The sequence below is a fragment of the Felis catus genome, chromosome C1 (assembly GCF_018350175.1).
Source record: "Felis catus isolate Fca126 chromosome C1, F.catus_Fca126_mat1.0, whole genome shotgun sequence".
NCBI lineage: Eukaryota > Metazoa > Chordata > Mammalia > Carnivora > Felidae > Felis > Felis catus.
The window spans coordinates 188,345,925-188,367,131 of record NC_058375.1 but is presented as its reverse complement, the minus strand read 5'-3'; the positions used below and the strand labels follow the sequence as shown (position 1 = coordinate 188,367,131).

The window sequence follows — 21,207 nt, the reverse complement described above, 5'->3', positions numbered from 1 at the left end:
TCCAGGCCGTGAGCTGTCAGCACAGAGCCCGATGTGAGAGCCAAACCCACAAACCATGGGATCATGACCTGAGCTGAAGTCGGATGCTCAACCACTAAGCCCCCCAGGCACCCCCATAATTTAATATTTAAAAAAAAATTTTTTTAATTAAAAAAATACATACACATGGAGAGAGAGACGTGTATGGGGATGCAGAGAAAAAGGTCAGGAAGGATGAGGTCCACATTTCAACAGTGATTATCAGAAGGTGACTGTCCTGTCTTAAACTTCGAAATTTTACTCCTGCTTCAAAAATCAGTTCTTAAAAAAGAAAATACAGTTCTGACAATCCTCCTCCCAATGCCTCTCAAAAATGAGTTGTGGGGGGCACCTGGGTGGCTCAGTCTGTTACGCATCCAACTCTTGATTTTGGCTCAGGTCATGACCTCACAGTTCATGAGACTAAGCCATGCATAGGTCTCTGCGCAGATGGCACGAAGCCTGCTTGGGATTCTCTCTCTCCCTCCCCTGTGCTTTCTCTCTCTCTCTATCAAAATAAATACATAAGTAGGTAGGTAGGTAGGTAGGTAGATAGATAGATAGATAGATAGATAAACATTTAAAAAAATGAGTTGGAACAAGCAGTGATTTCCATAAAGAACTGATAAACTTCATGCAAGGTCTTCTGTAGGTCTTAATTTTGTAATTCCTAATATGCTGTAATTGGTAGCATATAAGGGTAACTGTCCTGGATAGATTTTTTTAATGCTTCATTATCTTCTCGAAGTACATCAGAGTGATACCTTTTGTATACACTCACCTCACTTATGGCTGCATTATCTTCTTCCCCTGGGCGTACCAGTCTATTTCCAGTTAGCCTCATGGACAATCCAAAGTCACTAATAACACAGGTTCCATCATTTTTCACCAGGACATTTCTGCTGTTTAAATCTCGATGGGAAATTGCAGGTTTATAATGATCTGTTTAGATAATTTCAAATATTTATTAATGCTTAAATAGCACTGTTGGACATAAACATGCAGGTAATAGGGACTACAAAAATATAGATGATTGTATTATTTTTCTGCCATTTAATTTTCTAATAACAGAAAGGGACACAAGAAAGCAGTTTCAACTCATAATCATCACTATTTTCACTATATTTTACAACATAAACTACTGTTGCATGTGTAATTAAGCTTTAAATATTTAGCTGCAACTAATAGCCAACATGCTATTGCTTCTAACTTTAAAACATACTTGTTTTTTTTCCCCTTTTTCTAAGGGTAGCAAAAGGAGGCAACAGAGAAAGAAATATTTAGTATAAATAACTAAAAAAAGTCAACTTGCCAAGATGCCTCCAAAATCTGTATATTGTATGTTATACTATTCTCCTATGGCTTCACTGATCAAACCTATGACAGAACATCCCAGTTCTGCCCTCAGGGTTAGCCCTGTTTCTAAGTCCACCTCAGTTATTCAAATCAAACTAGAAAAAGTTTTACAATGGACCTGGAGAATAAGTAGAGGAGCTGGTATCTCACAAGATATGAAAACCTGTTTTCTGATTTTACAGAGAAGCTGAGCACTATTATACTCACATTACTTATCACTAGACTATATGCTCTATGAAGGTAGAAAGAGAACATGTTTTACCTGAATTCAAAAGGCTTGGCACACAATAAATGTTTGCTGACTGAAAAGAATGTATCTAACCTAAGCTGCCCTACCAAAAACATATTTCTTTCCTCTCTTTAAGGAAACCTTATATAAATATTATATTAAGCAAAACTACAGCTCCTGAGTTGAAAAAAATTGTTATACAATTTCTGAAATTTAAAATAAGTCTCTAGGTATACAAAGAAACAGAGCAATCAGAACAAAGTCAATGATAACTTTATTGAGTATTTATATTTAGGCCCAAATAGGCTCAGTATTTACATTCATTACTCTCATTAATGAATATCAGACTATAATTTCACCAACAATGAAACTAAAAACAGAAGATAATGATTCCTGTCACAATTGGAAGACAAAAATAGTAGTTAAAAAAGAGTTGATTTCTTGTTCATTTTCTCCCCTCTCACCTCCTGGTCTAGCCTTCCAAAGCTTGTACTAACATGGCTCACTCAGCCCCTAAAAGAGTTGCATTTCTTATTCTGGATAAAACCACAATACTAGTATGTATAGTATAATCTCAAGGTGATATTTATATAAGAAACTTATAGAGATATAAAAATGTTTCTATATTTGGAAAATTTTTGTATATTAATACCAAATCAATACTTAAAGATCTCACACTTAAGGACATTAGGCAAAAATAATGGGGAGAATGGGCAATGAGTCAATGATACAGCCAGAGAAGAAAATAGGGTAGTACCTTCTACTACTATATAAGAAAAAAAAAAAAGACATGAAATAATGAAAGAAGAGGGGTGGGGAGCAAAGAATGAAGGGGGTAAAGAAGAAAACAAGGGAAAGGAAGAGAAGAAAGGAAACAAGATAGGTTTCATTACCAATGTAAAGGGTAGAACTATAGACTGCCCTTTTGAGAGACTTTTCCCCTTAAAGTTCTCTTCGGTATTCCTTTTAATCCTTTTCATTTGGGGGTAGGGAGTGCAGAGAAAGGAGAACATACAATAATTTTGCCCTGGACAGTAGCACTGTACTAGGCAAATATTTCAAAGAAAAGCAGGGCATACTATTATTTTAATTGTGTTAAAAAATAAAACCTGAACAAAAAATAGTCTCTATGGACACATACACACAGCAAAGGACTTAGAAGGATGTACATAGTTAATAGTAATTTTCTGTTAGATTTGAGTGATCTATAATATGTTCTTTCTTTGTTAGATTCGGGGGGAGGGGGGAGTATGGTAATAAGTTTCACTGACATTATCAGGAAAAATTCATAAGGAGGACAGTTACAAATAAATAAGCAGGCTCAATTCCTCCTTATTCTGAAGCTAAAAACAGCTAAATAAAATAATAATAGTATTATTTCTTACCATAAAATTTCTATGCCAAACAGCAAAGTTACATTTGAAGATACTGGGGGTAGGGGGTGGGGTAGGGAGTGTGCCTGGGTGGCTCAGTCAGTTAAGTGTCTGACTTCAGCCCAGGTCATGATCTCACAGTTTGTGAGTTTGAGCCCTGTGTCGGGTTCTGTGCTGAAAGCTCAGAGACTGGAGCCTGCTTTGGATTCTGTGTCTCCTTCTCTCTCTCTGCCCTTCCTCTGCTCGTGTTCTCTCTCTCTCTGTCTCTCAAAAATAAATAAACGTTGAAAAAGAAATAAAAAAAAAATGAAGATACTATGAAAAATAGTGTTCTCTGACAAAAAGTGAAATAACACTTTAAATATTTTGAAATAATACTGTATATTTCCAATACCTTTAAAATATTAGGTAAAAGCATAAATTCAAATAGCTACTATACTAAAAAAAACCCCACAAAACCCCCCAAATAGCTATTGTATTTATTTATTTTTTGCAATACTATGTATATGCTCAGTTTAAAAAAAAAAGGTTAACTAAAAACAAGGGGGGGGTTAACTAGTTTAAGTGGTATTAGCTAATATTTGAAAGTAACATCTACATCTAAATAAAACTCTTATTTGATGGCAATCATTCTTTTCATTTTTTTGAAACCTTGCTAAGTCATGCAAGTCTTGAAAAGGGGGATGAGGATGGTATTTTAAGTTCTGTGCTAAGCCAGCTTTTTAAGTGAATTATAGTAATACTTAAGAGTAAGGAAGCATAGTCCAAATGGTTAGTGTCCTAAAGCACCAGAATAAGTGCATCAAACTGCTGACATAGGCGATAACATTGGTCAATTCTGTATTCAGGAAAAGCAAGATGTCAAGATAAATGAAGTGATAAATTATTCAGGAGAAATTTTTTATATATGAAGCAGCAGCTAGAAAAGATGACCCACACTATTATACAATAGAACAAAGATCTAAGAAACTGATATATTAAAGATTCTCTTATCTACAGGGGTCAAAGAAACTGAAAAAACAATATTCTGGGCTGTAGTATGACAAGAAAATCCGTAAGGGATGAGAGCTTGAGAAAGCACTAAGACTGATTTTTGCAACAAAGCTAATTTAGATGTGCCTGTGATGTATGTTTTGAAACAAAGTGAGAAAGTAAATGTATTAAAAAGATGTTTTGAACAACTACCAAAAATGTGCACAGATGCTGAAGAAAACTGTAGTTATGACAAAGAACACAAACCACAGTTCTGAAACACTGGCGAAGATCAACTCCCCAGCATGCATTATCCTCCTTCTACTCAGTAACAGAATCCAATATTATTTGATATAGCAACACAGCCAACACAGCCAGCTTAAAAACAACAATAATAACACCAACAACTGTATTTAAGTGTGGTAGTTAAGTGTGAACTAAGTTCTGTAAAATAAAATATACGTATGAGAGTAGAACTTCTGGAGGCAGAAGGGGGCAATTCCTTCTACCTTCCCTTCCTTTCCCTTACTGATTAGAATATAGCATGATGGACAATGAGGTGACCTTGAAAAGGTAAGCCATATGTAAAGAATAATGGAAAAAAAAAAAGAATAATGGAGGAGAACTATTACTGGAGGCTTAGGCTACACCAAACCAATTTTAGACTCTCTCTAAATTCTTACATAAGAAAGAAAAAAAATTTATTCTTATTGAAGCCTGTGATTTTTTCCCCCTGACAGATCTGACCAAACCTAATCCTAGCTAAGAGAAACACTAAGTTATAAAAAGATATGTGTAGGTTTTATACTAAAGACCAGTCAAATATAGAATAAAAATCCATATGATGTTAAAACTTAAGAATTGGTAATGCACTGTATTTCATTTAAATAAGCAAATAAATGCAAGGAAATGTACTACAGCCTAGCTAAGAGCTTCTCAACCTAAGTTCATTGATGGACTTTAACGGGTCTGAGAACCCCTAGAATCAAAAGAACATTTTTAAAAGTTTGCCATACATGTATCTTTACAGAGGTGTTCAGAGCTTTAATCAAAATCTCAATAGGATCCATGACCTCTCTAGGGTCTCGAAGTTCTTTTTCTTATTCTTCCTGTTATATTTCAAATATATTTCCTCAAGCCAGATACTTCAAACAACTGGCTAATAATAAATCTGCTATTATATAAAATATACTCTTAGCTTGAAGATATGAATACAATTTCCCTTTGTGAATTTTGCCCCACATGAGTGTCATTCATCTTCTACTCATTGTCTTACCTCCTCGTGGTAATTCTGTATGAAGATAAGCCAGACCTCTAGTCACAGAATGAGCCAGACGGCAAGAACTGACCCAATCACTTGTATGGAGACTCAAATACTTGCAGAGAGATCCCTATATAAAAGAAGAAATACACAAATACAAAAAAAAAAAAGTGGAATTAATTTACTTGTACATAAGGAGGTAAATTAGCAGTAGCCTGACAAAGTATTTAAGTAGGTTAGGATTCCATGGAGATTTAATGAACTATGACATTTCAAAATCTCAAAACAGTAAGACATTTCTGTGAGTTGAGAGGGGAGAAGATGATGGAAAGGATAATTTAAAATTATTGATTTTTTTCTCCAATGTTAAAAAGTATAAGTATTTCATATTAAATGTTTCTTTTGTTTCTGAAATTAAGATAGAAAACATAGTCTTTTACATTCTTTCTTTATACTGTATCTCTTACAGTACAAATACAAATTAAATTGTTATGTTTTACAAGTATGAAACAGAAAGCTTTCATAAATATGTATGTGTCAGTGCTATTCAAGGTGCTCATCCACAAAGTATTTACCAGTCAGGGATAAGGAGCTTGCACAAGAATGAACGTCAGTCAAAACACTGTTTCCCTCATCAAGAAAGTCTTGCTGAGAGGGAGAGACAGACAGACAGACAGACAGACAGACAGACAGATGAACTAAAAAGTTAACTAGTGACTTGGTTGATTCACATTCTGATGTGAGATCCTTATCTCACAGCAAACCATTATTAACCAGTTTGCAAACCACCAATGTTCTACATAACAGTAGTCCTCCTAAAATTCTGATTGACAGCTAATATAAATGTCAGTTTAATTTTTATAAAGAACTTACATTGGGATAATACTCCATCACAAGCAAATATTCCATGCGTCCATCTGCAGTAACTCTCTCATCTCCAACTATAAAGCGAGCAATGTTGTCATGTTCCATTAAAGGCACTCTGTAAATGTTCTTCTCATTGATAAAATTCTGACGGTTTGCAAAGGAAAACACTTTTACAGCAACTGGACGTTCATCTAAGGAACCTTTATATACTGCTCCATATCGACCCCGGCCAATCAGCTGTAAATTTGTTTTGAAGAAAGCAAGGTATTAATTCATATCACAACTGAACAATCAATTTTCTAGAAAAGTGTAAATCCAAATGTATACCACAGTTCTCTATTGCTTATAGTTTAAATTACTCCACTGTCAAGAAACTAATAAATTCTACATCTCATATGGCTCAGGAAACTCCTATCAGACCCAGCCCTCCCATAGATAACAATTATGAACTCTGAACAAAATTTTAAAAAGAAATCTAAAAGTGCTAGAGAATGAACAAAAGGAAGTAGATTCTGAGGGGAGTCAACACTTAAAAGAAAGGAATGCCATAGGGTGAACTACTCATTTTTATAGCTTTTAGCCTGAAAGCAGGCTGACACGAACACTGCACAGTGCAGTTAGAACTGCGATAGAAAATATAGTCTTCCTGGCCCTAGGAGCCAGAGGACAGAATTTAGGGCAACCAAAAATGCTGGAAAGGGAGAGGAGAATCCCACAAAGAAGAGTGAGAGAGGGGGAAATGAAATGAATACTTGAGACCAATTCCAGCTAAAGATAAAACAATGGCAGTGAGATTTGAGCTTCCATCTGAGACAAGGAGTTCACAGTACGTCCAACCAAGTTAACTGCCTACTAAAACAAATAATGGAAATAAACACACTTTAGAAAAACCTACCAGAACACAAGGTCTCCTCAATATAACATTCACAATATACAGGACACAATAAAAAAATAAAATCAGCAAAATGCAACCCATTCTCTTCATTTTTGGCTTCTGGGGATTTTACTTTACTGAAACAGGTTAAGGATTTACCATCATTTATTTAATATTTTTGTCATATTTAACTATTTCTAGGTTAATTACTTAATAAACAGACTGCCTTTTAGAAAGGCTGTATCAATATATAGTTAAATCAGCAATGTTTGGGAGTATTTTACTCAGTCCAGGATAAAATCCTGTGGTTTTAACTAGTATTTTTTTTCCAATTTAGTAAATTGGACATCTTATTATGTATTCAAAAGCTACCTTTAATTCTTTTATGAATTGACACTTCATCTTTTTGGTCCATTTTTTTATGGATTGTTGCTTCTATATTGATTTATACTAGCTCTTTAACAATTCTACTTTATGTGTTGAAATGCTTTTTTGAATATTTTAACTTTGTTTATTGTATTTTTCTCCCAAACAGAAGGTTCCTAAAATGTTTTATATAACTAAATCTACCATATCTATTATTTAACAGTCTCTAGTATGGGGATCATAGTTTATTTATTCTAATAATAATCATAAAAACATTCATCATGGTAAGACTATAACATAGGTTCTGAGATATTACCATATAACAGTTGTATGTACCTATAAAAATATGCAATATATGCACAAACAAGGAATATTTATTTGGCATATACCATGGGTTGCTTGAATGGCACATTCTTCTCAGAATTTCACATGTCTTTATTCCTATACACTATTGCAGTCTATACTCAAAGATCATCTCCTTTCTAAATACACTTTCTGTATCCTTTCTAAATATACTTTCTTTACTAAACCGCTTTCCATCTTTTTCTTTTTATCTGTTTTATTTTTCTCTATAGCACTTACTACTACTAGAAGTAATATACATTTATTTGTTTCACCTCTTTGTAGACTCTTTCCCACTAGAATACAAGTCTCAAGGCGGCTCTCTGTAGTTTTTACCTATATTCTCAGTGCCTGAAATAGGCCTTGGTACCAAACTGACAGTTAATAAATGCTCAAGGAATAAATGGATGAATGATGCAGTGAGTGAATGAAGTTACTGTCTCAGATATACTATGAGAGCAGAAAGAACAGTCCATATGTTCTAAAAGCAATCTTACCTCCAACAGTTTCAGATTATCTAGGTCAAGAGAGGGTTCTGATGCTGCTGCCTCCATCATGTTCATACTGTGAAGACCTTGTTTACGGTCTCCTATAACAATAGGAAAAAGAAGTTGCTAATGTACGGTTCTCTTAAAATCTTTATTACATTTTTTCTTATAATTGCTAAAAAAGAAGAACTACAGAAGGCAGGCAGCAAGATTTATGCCCAATGTCACCAAGAGTAAAACTATTTACTAAACTAAGAATTATCTATAAATGAAGATGAATGATGAATAATAACATTAAAGCTGAATTTTGGGAGATAGTTCCAGTAACAGACCTAATTTAAAATTCGAAGAAATATTGCAGAAACATTAAAGAAGGTTTTAATAACTTAAAAAAAGTGATTCAAATGAATGAATGGGTACTGATTTTCTAAAAAGCTCATTAAACCTAAAATTTATTAGCACTGACTGGACAATTGGGGTGCTTGAGTGGCTCAGTCAGTTGGGCGTCCAGCTTCATTCAGCTCAGGTCATGATCTCACAGCTTGTGAGTTCAAGCCCCATGTCAGGCTCTGTATTGACAGCTCAGAGCCTGGAGTCTGCTTCAGATTCTGTGTCTCCTTCTCTCTCTGCCCCTCCCCTCCTTGTGCTCTGTCTCTCTCTCTTTCTCAAAAAATAAATAAACATTAAAATAAATATTTAAAAAAAAAAGAACTGACTGGACAGTTGATGATACTGAAGATTTATTTATTTATTTATTTATTGGTGTGAAAATAGTATTGTGGTTACATATATTTTAAGTCCTTATATTTCAGAGATAATACTAAAGTTTTTACAGATAAATGACATATGCAATTTACTTCAAAATACCCAGTACCATGAAGGGTGTGGTGAGTGGGGCTATGGATGATATATAGATGTAATAATCATTGAAGTTGGGTGATAGATATTTTGTATATGCTTGTAACTTTTCATAAAAACTAAGAAAAAAAGTTTGCGAAGAGAGGTTGGGATCTACTGTAGCACAGAGGTTTTTTTTAGCATAGAAACTTTAAAAAGGAAAAAACTGATTCTGACTAAATGGTATATTTGATACAAAAGAACAAAAGGAGATACTTTTACCTGTCAGCATCCTGTATCCAAAGCATAAGGCAACTATCAAAACAGCTAATACAGAGACTGATGCCAAAGCAATGATTATTGTCTCATCTCGGTTAAATGAATGAGGTGGACCTAAAAGAAGACAAATTTTAAAACACAGTTATTTCTTATTTTATCATTTTGTTAAGAACTGACAGAAAGGCTATATCAATATATAGTTAATCAGCAATGTTTTTGCATCAAAGGAAATTAAAGAAAAATAATAAATTTGTGATGGTCACAAATTATGTGTTTTTAATCATACAAATGATCTTATAGATTTACAACGCTGAAACACCTGTTGGCTGTGCTAATTAATGAATATCAACTACATCATGGAACAGCATAGGCAGAATAATACAATATTAAGAGAACAGTCTTTGGAATCACATTTGGTTCTAAATCCTGACTATGTCACTCTTAGTGGAATTTGGCAAATTATTTGCCTTTTCTGATCTTTAATTTTCTCATTTATAAAGTCAGTACTGTCTACCTCAAAAGTCTTCTGTGAGGCTTAGATGGGAGTTTAAGTACTTAGTACCATGTTGAGTATATATTATTTATGCAATAAATGGTAGTTTATCAATATTGATATTATGATTATTAATGAAAAGAACATGGCTTTACAGGCAATGAAATCTGAAGTGGACTTAAAACTCAGTTCTTCCACTTATTGCATGACCTTGGGAAAATTTCTTCACCTGTCTGAGCCAAAGGTTATTCACCTGCAGATAGGGAACACACATATCTAAACTACAGGGCCATTACAAGCATGTAAACTATACTATGTGTTAGTTCCATTCTGTGGACCAGATGAAACACACTTTAGGATGGATTTCCACAAACTGGAGCACATTCAGAAGAGAATAGTGAAGAACTCTAAATTGTGATGGGTAGAAAGAACTGAAGTGTCTGGTGTGGAACAAGAAAAACACTAGAGAAGATAAATAATTGTCTTTATGTGGAAAAAAGGACTTAACAGCTAGCGAGAACAGCTAGCGAGATCCAATCAGTGTGTGTTCAAGGACAGCAGTTTTTAACTCAGTATGCACAAGAATTTATGGCTGATAAATAGAGCTGTCTAAAATGGAATGAGTTACCCTATGAAAATAGCTGTTCATATATTTTTTTTAATTGAAGGTATTCACTGTTTGGTAATAATGACCAGAGGGTAGGCTTGATGACTGATAACATCATTGTTTAATAATTCTTTACATTCAAGGGGCGCCTGGGTGGCTCAGTCGGTTGGGCATCTGACTTTGGCTTGGGTCATGATCTCATGGCTCATGAGTTCCAGCCCTGTGTCGGGCTCTGTGCTGACAGCTCAGAGACTGAAACCTGCTTCAGATTCTGTGTCTCCCCCCGCCTCTCTCTGCCCCTGCCCTGCTCATGCTCTGTTTCTGTCTCTCAAAAATAAATAAACATTAAAAAATAATAATAATTCTTTACATTCAAATTCAAGCATATGTTATTTTAAATCTTTCTCACTTTGGACATTACAATTATGTGTTGTATCAAACTAGAAGCCTCTGGCAAAGTCAGAAGCTTCTATAACAAAGAGTTCCTCCAATGTGCATTCCTGTTCTAAAGGGATGTATTTGTGTCAAATTAAACACAACTGAATATTACAATGTCAAAACAATATCTCTATAGAAGAATCTTCTGGTGCACTATAATACTTACTCATTTAGCAAGTCAAACTCCAGGCTTGTACCTAAACCCAGAGTCACTTTATTATTTTTAATTTTTATTTATTTGTTTATTCAAGTATAACATATAGTGTTAATATTAGTTTGAGGTGTACACAATATAATGATTCAAAAATTCTATGTATTTCTCAGCACTCATCAATATATGTAACAATAATTTAATCTGCAGTATATTTGGGGCGCCTGGGTGGCTCAGTCGGTTAAGCGTTGACTTCGGCTCAGGTCATGATCTCATGGTTCCTAGGTTTGAGCCCTGCGTTGGGCTCTGTGCTAAAAGCTCAGAGCCTGGAGACTGCTTTGGATTCTGTATCTCCCTTTCTCTTTCTGCATCTCCCCTGCTCACACTCTCTCTCCCAAAAATAAATAAACATTAAAAAAATGTTTTAATCTGCAGTATATTTACATACTTATCATTTAACATAATGATAATTGTACCTTCTTCTATAGAATAAATTATAGGGAGAAAGCTACATATAAAAACTCATTTTACAATCAGATATCACTTCTCATATACTAGGATGGCCATAATTTAAAAAAAAAAAACAGAAAATAAAAAGTGTTGGCAAGAATATGGAGAAATTAGAACTCTTGTACATTGCTGGTGGGAATGTAAATAGTGTAGATGCAGTAGAAAACATTCTGGAAGTTCTTGGCATATACCCAAAAGAACTGAAAACAAGTGTTCAAACAAAAACTTCTACAGGAATGCTCATGGCACACTAATCATAATAGCCCAAAGTGGAAACAACATGAATGTTAATAAACCGATGAATGAATAAACAAAATGTATTACAGACTGAACTGTGTTCTCTTAAAATTCATATGGTGAAGACTTAACACACAATGTGATGGGTTTTGGAGATGGGACCTTTGGGATTAGGTTTAGGTGAGCCACGGGAGTGGGGCCTTCATGATAGGACTAGTGCCCTTATAAGAAGAGATGTCAGAGGACTTTCTCTGCCATGTGAGGAAACGGTGAGAAGGTAGCTATCCACAAGCCAGAGAGTTCTTAACACAATCCAACCAGGCTGGCACCCTAATCTTGGACTTCTGGCCACTAGGACTGTGAGAAAATAGATTTCTGTTGTTTAAGCCACACAATCTATTCTGTTTTATTGTGGCTGTGAGGGTGGCAGAATATAATACCTCATAATATGCCTCTTTGGCATAAGGACTATCTTGAGCTGGTTATTTTTAAGAAACACCAGACACAGAGGCAACTGGGTGGCTCAGTCGGTTAAGCATCTGACTTCAGCTCAGGTCATGATCTCCCGGTTCGTGAGACTGAGCCCCGTGTAGGGCTCTGTGCTGACAGCTCAGGGCCTGGAGCCTGCTTCCAATTCTGTCTCCCTCTCTCTCTGCCCCTTCCCTGCTTGTGCTCTCTCTCTTAAAAATAAACACTGAAAATAAAATTAAGAGAAAAAAGGAACACCAGACACAGAAGCAGCTCTGAAAACCAAGTAGAAGTTACCCTTTTATAAAAGGCATTTACATTTGTAAGGAAAATCTCCATTTGTAAGGTGTCTCCCTCTAGGTACTAGGAAGACGAAAATGACTAAAACTCTTGAAACTTTAAAAAAAATTTTTTTTTAACGTTTATTTATTTTTGAGACAGAGAGAGACAGAGCATGAACGGGGGAGGGTCAGAGACAGGGAGACACAGAATCTGAAACAGGCTCCAGGCTCTGAGCTGTCAGTACAGAGCCCGACGCGGGGCTCGAACTCACGGACCACGAGATCATGACCTGAGCCGAAGTCAGCCGCTTAACCGACTGAGCCACCCAGGCGCCCCTAAAACTCTTGAAACTTTTATCAATAGAGAAGACAAGGACTTAAATCTACATAACAACCATACACTTGTTTACTGTGCTTTTCCTAGTAACAATCCGTTACTGGTCTTTCCTTAACCCACTCCCCCTTCCCCATTTTCTTTTGGCTTAGCTGGAGACAGTATTTACCCTGGTTACTTGGGCTACTTCAGAGATTTACTCAATTTTCCTGGGAATCTCTCATGTATGCAGGAAGTATATATGTTAAACTTCTATTTGTTTTTCTTCTGTAATACTGTCTTTTACAATGAAGGTGGAAGGGATGTGACACTATTTTTGAGAGAGAGAGAGACAGAAAGACAGAGACAGAAAGAGAGCGCTAGTGAGCAAGGGGCAAAGAGAGAGAGGGAGAGACAGAGAATCCCACCAAGGGCAGAGAGAGGGAAATGGAGGGAGAGAGAGAGATGGAGATGGAGAGAGAGAGAAGGAGAGGGAGAAGGAGAGAGAGAAGGAGAAGGAGAGAGAGAAGGAGAAGGAGAGAGAGAAGGAGAAGGAGAGAGAGGGAAAGGGAAAGAGAAAGAGAGGGAGAGAGGGGGAGACAGAGAAAGAGAGAGAGAGAGAGAGAGAGAGAGAGAGAGAGAGAAAAGTGAGGTTCACATTCACCCGGAATGGAGCTTGTGCTCACCCAGAGCAGGGCTCAAGCTCACCCAAAACAGGGCATGAGCTCATCAGATGTGGAACTCGAACTCACAAACCTTGAGATGATGACCTGAGATGAAGTCAAATGCTTAAGGACTGAGCCACGCAGGCACCCTGTTTTCCTATTGTTAACAGTTCTTTGCATATTTTAGGACACAAATCTTTGATATGTGTTTTGCCAATATTCTATCCTAGTATATTATATCCTAGTATGGCTGGTCTTTTCATTGTCTTGGTATGAGGGTAATGCTGGCTTCACAGAATGAGTTATGAAGTGTTCCCTCTGCTTCTATTTTCTGAAAGTGATTTAGAGAATTGGTATCATTTCTTCTTTATTATTTTTTAAAATTTTTATTTATTTATTTTTGAGAGGGAGAGAGCACAAGCATGAGCAGGGGAGGGGCAGAGAGAGGGGAAGAGAGAGAGAATCCCAAGCAGGCTCTACACTGTTAGCACAGAGCCCGATGTGGGGCTCGAACTCACAAACTGTGAGATCAGGACCTGAGCAGAAATCAAGAGTCCGAACGCTGAACTGACTGAGCCACCAGGCACTTAGGTATCATTTCTTCTTTAAATGTTTGCTAGAATTCAACAGTGAAACCACTTGAGCCGAGTGCTTTCTGTTTTAGAAGGTTATTGATTATTGGTTGAGTTTCTTTAATAGATAATGCCTATATTTCTCTCTGAATTTTGGTAGATGTGTATGTTCAAGGCATTAGTTACCAACCTTGTGGGCAAAGAGTTGTTCATAATATTCTTTTATTATCCTTCTAATACTCATGTGATTTGCAGTGATGACCTTTCTTTCATTCTTGATTATTAGCAACTTATTTCTCTTTTTTTTCTTAGTAGCTTGGTTAGATATTTATCAATCTTTTTGTTCTTTTCAAAAAAACCAGTTTTTGGTATGGTTTTTTTCTCTATGAACTTTTTGTTCTCAATTTGATTGTTTCTGATCTTTTATTCTGCTTATTTGGGATTTAATTTGCTCTTTTTCTAGCTTCCTAAGGTGGAAGCTTAGGAAATCACTAGGATTTATTATCTAAAAACAAACAAACAAACAAACAAAAAACGGTTATACACAATTAAATCCAATTTCATTCAGTTAACATTAAAAAACAAAACAAAAACCTGCCCCAAATTTTACCACCAATGTGACAGACAAAATACACTTATATTTTTCATATAGTGAGGCTGCTCTTTACCTGGATCAAAAAAATTCACAAGTCTATTATGAAACAAAGTTTTGGTATTTTCAAATTAGAAAGGCTGCATTTTAAAATGGGTTTTAATTTTCTTGTGTAATTCAAATACATGAGTTAATAAAAAAGATTCTCTAAGTCTATATAAGAAATAATATATATATAAGAAAATAATAATAAAATATTGAAAATTATAATAGTAATGTGACATTATGGAAAAACCATCTCTGCAAATGAACAGCCAATGTTGTAATTCCCCAAAGAATTGAAGTACACTACTTATATGAAAAGTGTATTTTAAATTCAATCAGGAATAAGAAGTCATGAGAAATCTAGTTTTATTTTAAAAGTCTTTTAAAAATTTTTAAGTTTATTTATTTATTTTGAGAGGCCGCATGAGAGCAGGGGAAGGGCAGAGAGGGAGGCAGAGAGAGAAAGAATGGGTGAGAAAATATCCTAAGCAGTCTCCATGCTCAGTTCAGAGCCCAGAACCCACAGGGCTCAATCACACAAGTGAGATCACGACCTGAGCAAAAATCAAGTCACTCACTTAACTAGGTGAGTCACCCAAACACCCCTAAAAAGTCTATTTTTAATTTCTGAAATATGTTGACACTTTAAAATTTTAAGAATTTAAAACTTAATGTTCTTTAGTTTATGTGACATTACAAACTGAAATTTAAAATGTAATAAAGCATACATTCTCTATTCTAAAATAACATTGTATATTAAAAAAGTATAGACTGTTTAACACAAGTGAAAATTATTAAAGATAGAACATTAAGATTTGGCCTTCTAGGTTAGATATTCTTGTTTTTATACTTTTAAAAAAATGTTTATTTATTTTTTTTTAGAGTGAGAGAGAGAGAGAGAGAGAGAGAGAGAGAGAGAGAGAGAGAGAGAGAGACAGAGTGAGAGTGGCAGGCGGGGCAGAGAGAGGGAGACACAGAATCCCAAGCAGACTCCAGGCTCCACACTGTCAGCACAGATGGACACATGGCTCGAACTCATGAACTGTGAAATCATGACCTAGGCTGAATTTGGATGCTTAACCAACTGAGCCATCCAGGCAGGTACCCTTAGATATTCTTATTTTTAACTACATTATGAAAACACTGCATACTGCTAAAGTGATGTATATTTTAATTCTATCAAACTTTTATTACAAAATAGGAATAATTTTCCTAGTCTATTTTTCTTGTTACTAGATAGTAATTTTAGCATTACAAAAATTTCTGGAAAAAGGATACAATTATGTAATAATAATATAAATAGTAAGGTTTCCAGAAATATTCCCATTAAAAAAACTGTTTTTGTCACTGATTTAAGCAACAGAAGTGTTTCACAACCTATGAAGAAGAGCAATATCTTGAACACACTACAAATGTTAACCATATGGTACTTACATACTTTTTTTTTATTTAGAGAAAAGAATACTCTACTAAAAATTATGCTGCTTAAACTATAACTCAAACTATGACTTATAACCTTGAGTATATATTTTTTATTTATTGAAATGACTCCTTAAGATTATCTAGTCATAGATTTTTCTTTTTCTTTTTTTTTTCTTTTTCTTTTTTTTTCTTTTTCTGGAGAGGAAGGGCAGGTGAGTCATAGATTTTTCAAAATCAGTTTATAAAAAAAAATCAGTTTATGTGAACTTTAAAAAGACAATAAAAACAAACTGGCTTAGGTATCCCTAATACCTTTTCACAGAGTCTGATTTTTCTGAGTCTCTTTTTGAATCTAACATCTATATTCTGTTTTCCATACACTTTTTTTTTTTAATTTAGATATAATTTACTTCTAACATTATGTTAGTTTTCGGTAGGCAATATAATGACTCAACACACATTCTTTCTTATGTGCCATTAAAAACATAATTGGGGGGGGGGGGTTGCCTGGGTGGCTCAGTTGGTTAAGTATCCGATTTCAGCTCAGGTCATGATCTCACAGCTCATGAGTTCGAGCCCCACATCAGGCTCTGTGCTGACAGTTTGGAGCCTGGAGCCTGCTTCAGATTCTGTTTTTCTCTCTCTGCCTCTCCCCAGTTCTCACTCTGTATGTGTGTGCCTCTCTCTCAAAAATAAACATTAAAAAAAATTTTTTTTAATTCTTTTTAATGTTTATTTATTTTTAAGAGACAAACAGAGACAGAGCATGAGCAGGAGAGGGGCAGAGAGAGAGGGAGACACAGAACCCGAAGCAGTGTCCAGGCTCTGAGCTGTTAGCACAAAGCCCAATGCAGGGCTCGAACCCACAAACCGTGAAATCATGACCTGAGCCGAAGTTGGATGCTCAACCAACTGAGCCACCCAGGCATCCCAAAACATAATTGAGAAGAAAAATACAGCATTTCTTAAAAGAGAGCTTTCCACTATCATCTCTGGAATTTTGTTCCCAACCACTGATATCCAATCTAAAAATGTTAATGCAGGTGCTTGCTTGCTTGCTTTTTTAAAGTAAGCTCTACACCCAGCATGGGGTTTGAATTCACAACCCCAAGATCAAGAGCTCCATGTTCTACCAAACAAACCAGCCAGTCACCCCAACGCCGTTGCTTTCTTGTTCATACCAGAAAATGCCAACGGGAGATTGCTTGCTTTATTTTTAATCTTTTCATTATAAAAACTTCCTACTATACACAAAAGTAGAAAGTACATAGAATCTTCAATTACCCAACACTATACCTTAGCAATATCAACATTTTTGCCATCCAATGTAGAGTTTTCAAACAACAGAACTCCTATGATTTCCTCAAATGGCCTGTTGGCAGAAACATTGGGGAGTTGATGTTGAGTGGATAATCTACCAGGATAATAAGTTCACATGTGTGCAGATGGCAAGCACCATATTTAATCAATTTTGACACTGATCTCATCTAAAAATCTCTTAAGGTGGGATGCATCAAGCAATTGACAGCATTTTACAATTAGTTGATAGTGTTTTTCTTAGTGGTAGGAAAAAACACCCCTCCCCCTTATATCCTAAGGATAAGTCTTTCAATTATTGGTTGTTTAGATAGGATGAAATATCACATCAGATATGCTTAAATGTGAAAAAGTTATTTCCAATTCTGCTTAAGATGTAAAAGGATGCAAGCAAATTTTGCTTCTACCCTAATAACAAGCCAAGACACCTAACAAGTCACTTAATAAACCTACAAAATCTTTTCTCTAAAGCTCATTAAGAGCTAATGACACAAAGAAACCAGTATACTAAAAAAACTAGTAAGTTACAACCCTTTTCTAAGAGAGAAGATTTCTAAAACTGCCTTTATCCTTGATGATGCAGTGAGCTGAAGAGGACACCTCCCATAGGTGTGAGTAGGAAGAAACAGCTGAACATTTAACAAATTCTTAAAGCATAGAGTACTGGACAGCATGACAGCTAAGAGTATCTAGGGCTGTGAACACAAAAAGAGCTTACAATCACCTGCCAACTCTTTTCTATAGGCCTTTACCAAGTACTCACAAGTATGAATAGAGGCAGGACAAGAGAACTGAGAGAACCCTCTTAAGTGTGGGTACACAAGGCCTGCTGAAGCCTGAGAAGGGCAAGAGAGCTGAGACAAACCTTTTGGGCAATGCTGGCTTTCACTGATTACAAGACAGTGTCCAACTGTGGTTGGCCAAGGGGTATTAAAGTTTAGAGAGTTTTCGGGTGCCTGGGTGGCTCAGTTGGTTAAGTGTCCAACTTCAGCTCAGGTCATGATCTCTTGATTCGTGGGTTCAAGCCCTACATTGGGCTCACTGCTGTCAGCCCATCAGCGTGGAGCCAGCTTTGGCTACTCTGTCACCCTCTCTCTCAGTCCCTCCTTTGCTTGCACTCTCTCTCTCAAAAAATAAATGAAACACTAAAAAAAGAAAAAAGTTGTGAGAGTTCTTTCCTGAAGTGCCAGAGTATAGGGTTTACCAAAGACTAAAGGCATAGAAAGAGAACTACAACAAATCCTATAAGCACTGAGGTCTTAAACCAAACTTAGGCAAATGTTCATCCTGCCCTCAAATCATTTGAAACCTATAATGAAATGAATCAAACTAAGCCAACAGCAAAGCCCAGATACAGCTAACAGACTACATTCATTTAGCCCTTCATCGTAGTAGCTTGACAAAACAGTGTATCTTTTTCTGAACATAAATATTTTAGACTCTTCTTTTATCCACAATGTTCATTACTAAACCAAAAGTCAAAAGATGTGAAGAAGAAAATCTGGTTCAATCTCAAAAAGTAAGTCATCTGGGGCACCTGGGTGGTTCAGTCTGTTAAGTGTCTGACTCTTGACCTCGGCTCAGGTCACGATCTCAAGGTTCCTGAGATGGGGCTCTGCACTGACAGCGTGGAGCCTCCTTGGGATTCTCTCTCCCCCCCCTCTCTGTCCCTCCTCTGTTCATGTACACACACACACATACTCTCTCTCTCTAAGTAAATAAATAAACATTAAGGGGCACCTGGGTGGCTCAGTTGGTTAAGTGTCTGTCTTTGGCTCAGGTCATGGTCTCGCAGTTCGTGAGTCTGAGCCCTGCACCGAGCTCTGTGCTGATAGCTTGGAGCCTGGAGCCTGCTTTGGATTCTGTGTGTCTCTCTCTCTCTCTTGCCCCTCTCTCACTCTCTCCTCTCTCTCTCTCTCTCAAAAAAGAATTAAACAAAATAAATTAAAAAAATAAACATTAAAAAAAGTAAGTCATCAACAGAAACAATCACTGATGACGAAAATATCAGACTTAAAAAAATAACTATGATAAATGTGTTTAAAAATATAGTGGAAAAAGTGGACACATGAATGAACAGATGGTAAACATCAGATGAGATATAAAAAAGCCAAATGGAAATGTTAGTGGATGTAAAGAATTCTTTTGGGGGGTGCCTGGGTGGCTCAGTCAGTCAAGCGTCCAACTTCCAACATTTATTTTTTTGAGAGACAGAGACAGAGCATGAGTGGGGAGGGGCAGATAGGGAGGGAGTCAGATTCTGAAGCAGGCTCCAGGCTCTGAGCTGTCAGCACAGAGCCCGACACGGGGCTTGAACTCATGGACGTGAGATCATGACCTGAGCCGAAGTCGGACTCTTAACCAACTGAGCCACCCAGGCGCCCCGTGGTCTGCTTCTTTTCAATTAACATTGTCCTAGATCATAAAGAACCCTCCAATTTATGTTGTTTATACTACACTGCTTACCAAAAAAAAAAGCTTGTGAACATCTTTCTGTATGTTCATTGAGTTGTCCAAATCTTCTGTTTATTGAATATTTGACTGCTTATCAATACTAGAAAGTTGTGTTAAAATCTTCCATTATAATTAAGAATAGAATTTGTCTACTCTTTTAGTTGTATCCATTTTTGGTGCATGTATTTCAAACTATATTACTAACTACATACAAATTTTAAATTGTTCTATCTTCCATTAAATGAATATTTGTCATTATAAAGTAACCCCTTCTTTGTCTCTGGTAATGTTTGATGCCTTAAGGTCCATTTGATGTGATATTAATATATCTAATATTCATATATTTTCCCCACCAATTTATTGTTTATCTTTCTGTATCCTTATGATTTATATGTATCTCTTGTAAATAAACTAAACAGGATTATTAGTGTGTTTTTAATTTTTGTTTTTTTTAAAAGCTTTGTTGACATATAATTCACATAGCATACAATTCATTCATTTAAAGTGTACAATTTAATGGTTTTTAGTATATTACATTACTAATTTTTAAAACTTGTGATGAATATATAAAGTTTGCCTTTTTAACCATTCATGATTGTAAAAGGGAGTGGCATTAATTACAGTGACAATGTTGTGCAATCATTAACACTACCTGTTTTCACAACATTTTTATCACTCCAGTGAAAAACTTTGTAACCATTAAAGAATAAATCCCTATGCTCCCCTTCTCCCAGCCCCTGGTAACCTCAAACTACTTTCTGTTTCTATGAATCTGCCTACTCCTAATATTTCATATAAGTGGAATCATGTAATATTTGTTATTTTGTGTCTGGTTTATTTCATTTAGCATAGCACAATGCTTTCAAGGTTCATCCATGTTGTAGTATGTGGGCTATCTTTTCATTTTTTGATACATGCTTTCAGGCACAAAAGTTTTTAAATGTGATGATGTCCATATTTGTCTATTTTTACTTTTGTTGCTTGTGTTTTTGGTGTCATAGGTAAGAATTCACTGCTAAATCCAAGGCCATGAAGTTCTAAATGTTCTATGGTTTTGGCTTTTATATTTAGGTTACTGATCCATTTTGAGTTAATTTTTGTACATGGTGTGAGGTAAGGGATCAACCCCATTCTTTTGCAAGTGGATGCTAGTGCTTTAAAATCAATCCAAACACTCTTTGTCTTTCAACTGGAGTGTTAAATTCATTTACATTTAAGATAATTAGTGACATCTTTGTGTTTATTTCTATTATCTTATTTTAGACAATTTGCCTTTGCCCATCTGTTTTCTGGGCAATAGAAAGACTTTAGAATACTTTTCCAACCCTCTCAATTATTTGCTGGTGATGTTTTATATTTTAATACCTTTTTTAAACCTCA

At 35.7% G+C, this 21,207-nt stretch overlaps 1 protein-coding gene across 1 annotated transcript in view; it reads right to left on the bottom strand.

Moving 5' to 3' along the window:
* BMPR2 (bone morphogenetic protein receptor type 2) overlaps window positions 1-21,207 on the bottom strand; it is a 199,589-nt gene that overhangs the window by 36,227 nt on the left and 142,155 nt on the right. Inside the window, exons 4-8 of the mRNA XM_003991026.6 lie at window positions 9,266-9,376; window positions 8,156-8,247; window positions 6,083-6,313; window positions 5,225-5,339; window positions 800-960 (exon numbers count right to left, since the gene is read on the bottom strand). Coding sequence (XP_003991075.1) covers window positions 800-960; window positions 5,225-5,339; window positions 6,083-6,313; window positions 8,156-8,247; window positions 9,266-9,376 — 710 coding nt within the window. The remainder of the gene's footprint in view (window positions 1-799; window positions 961-5,224; window positions 5,340-6,082; window positions 6,314-8,155; window positions 8,248-9,265; window positions 9,377-21,207) is intronic.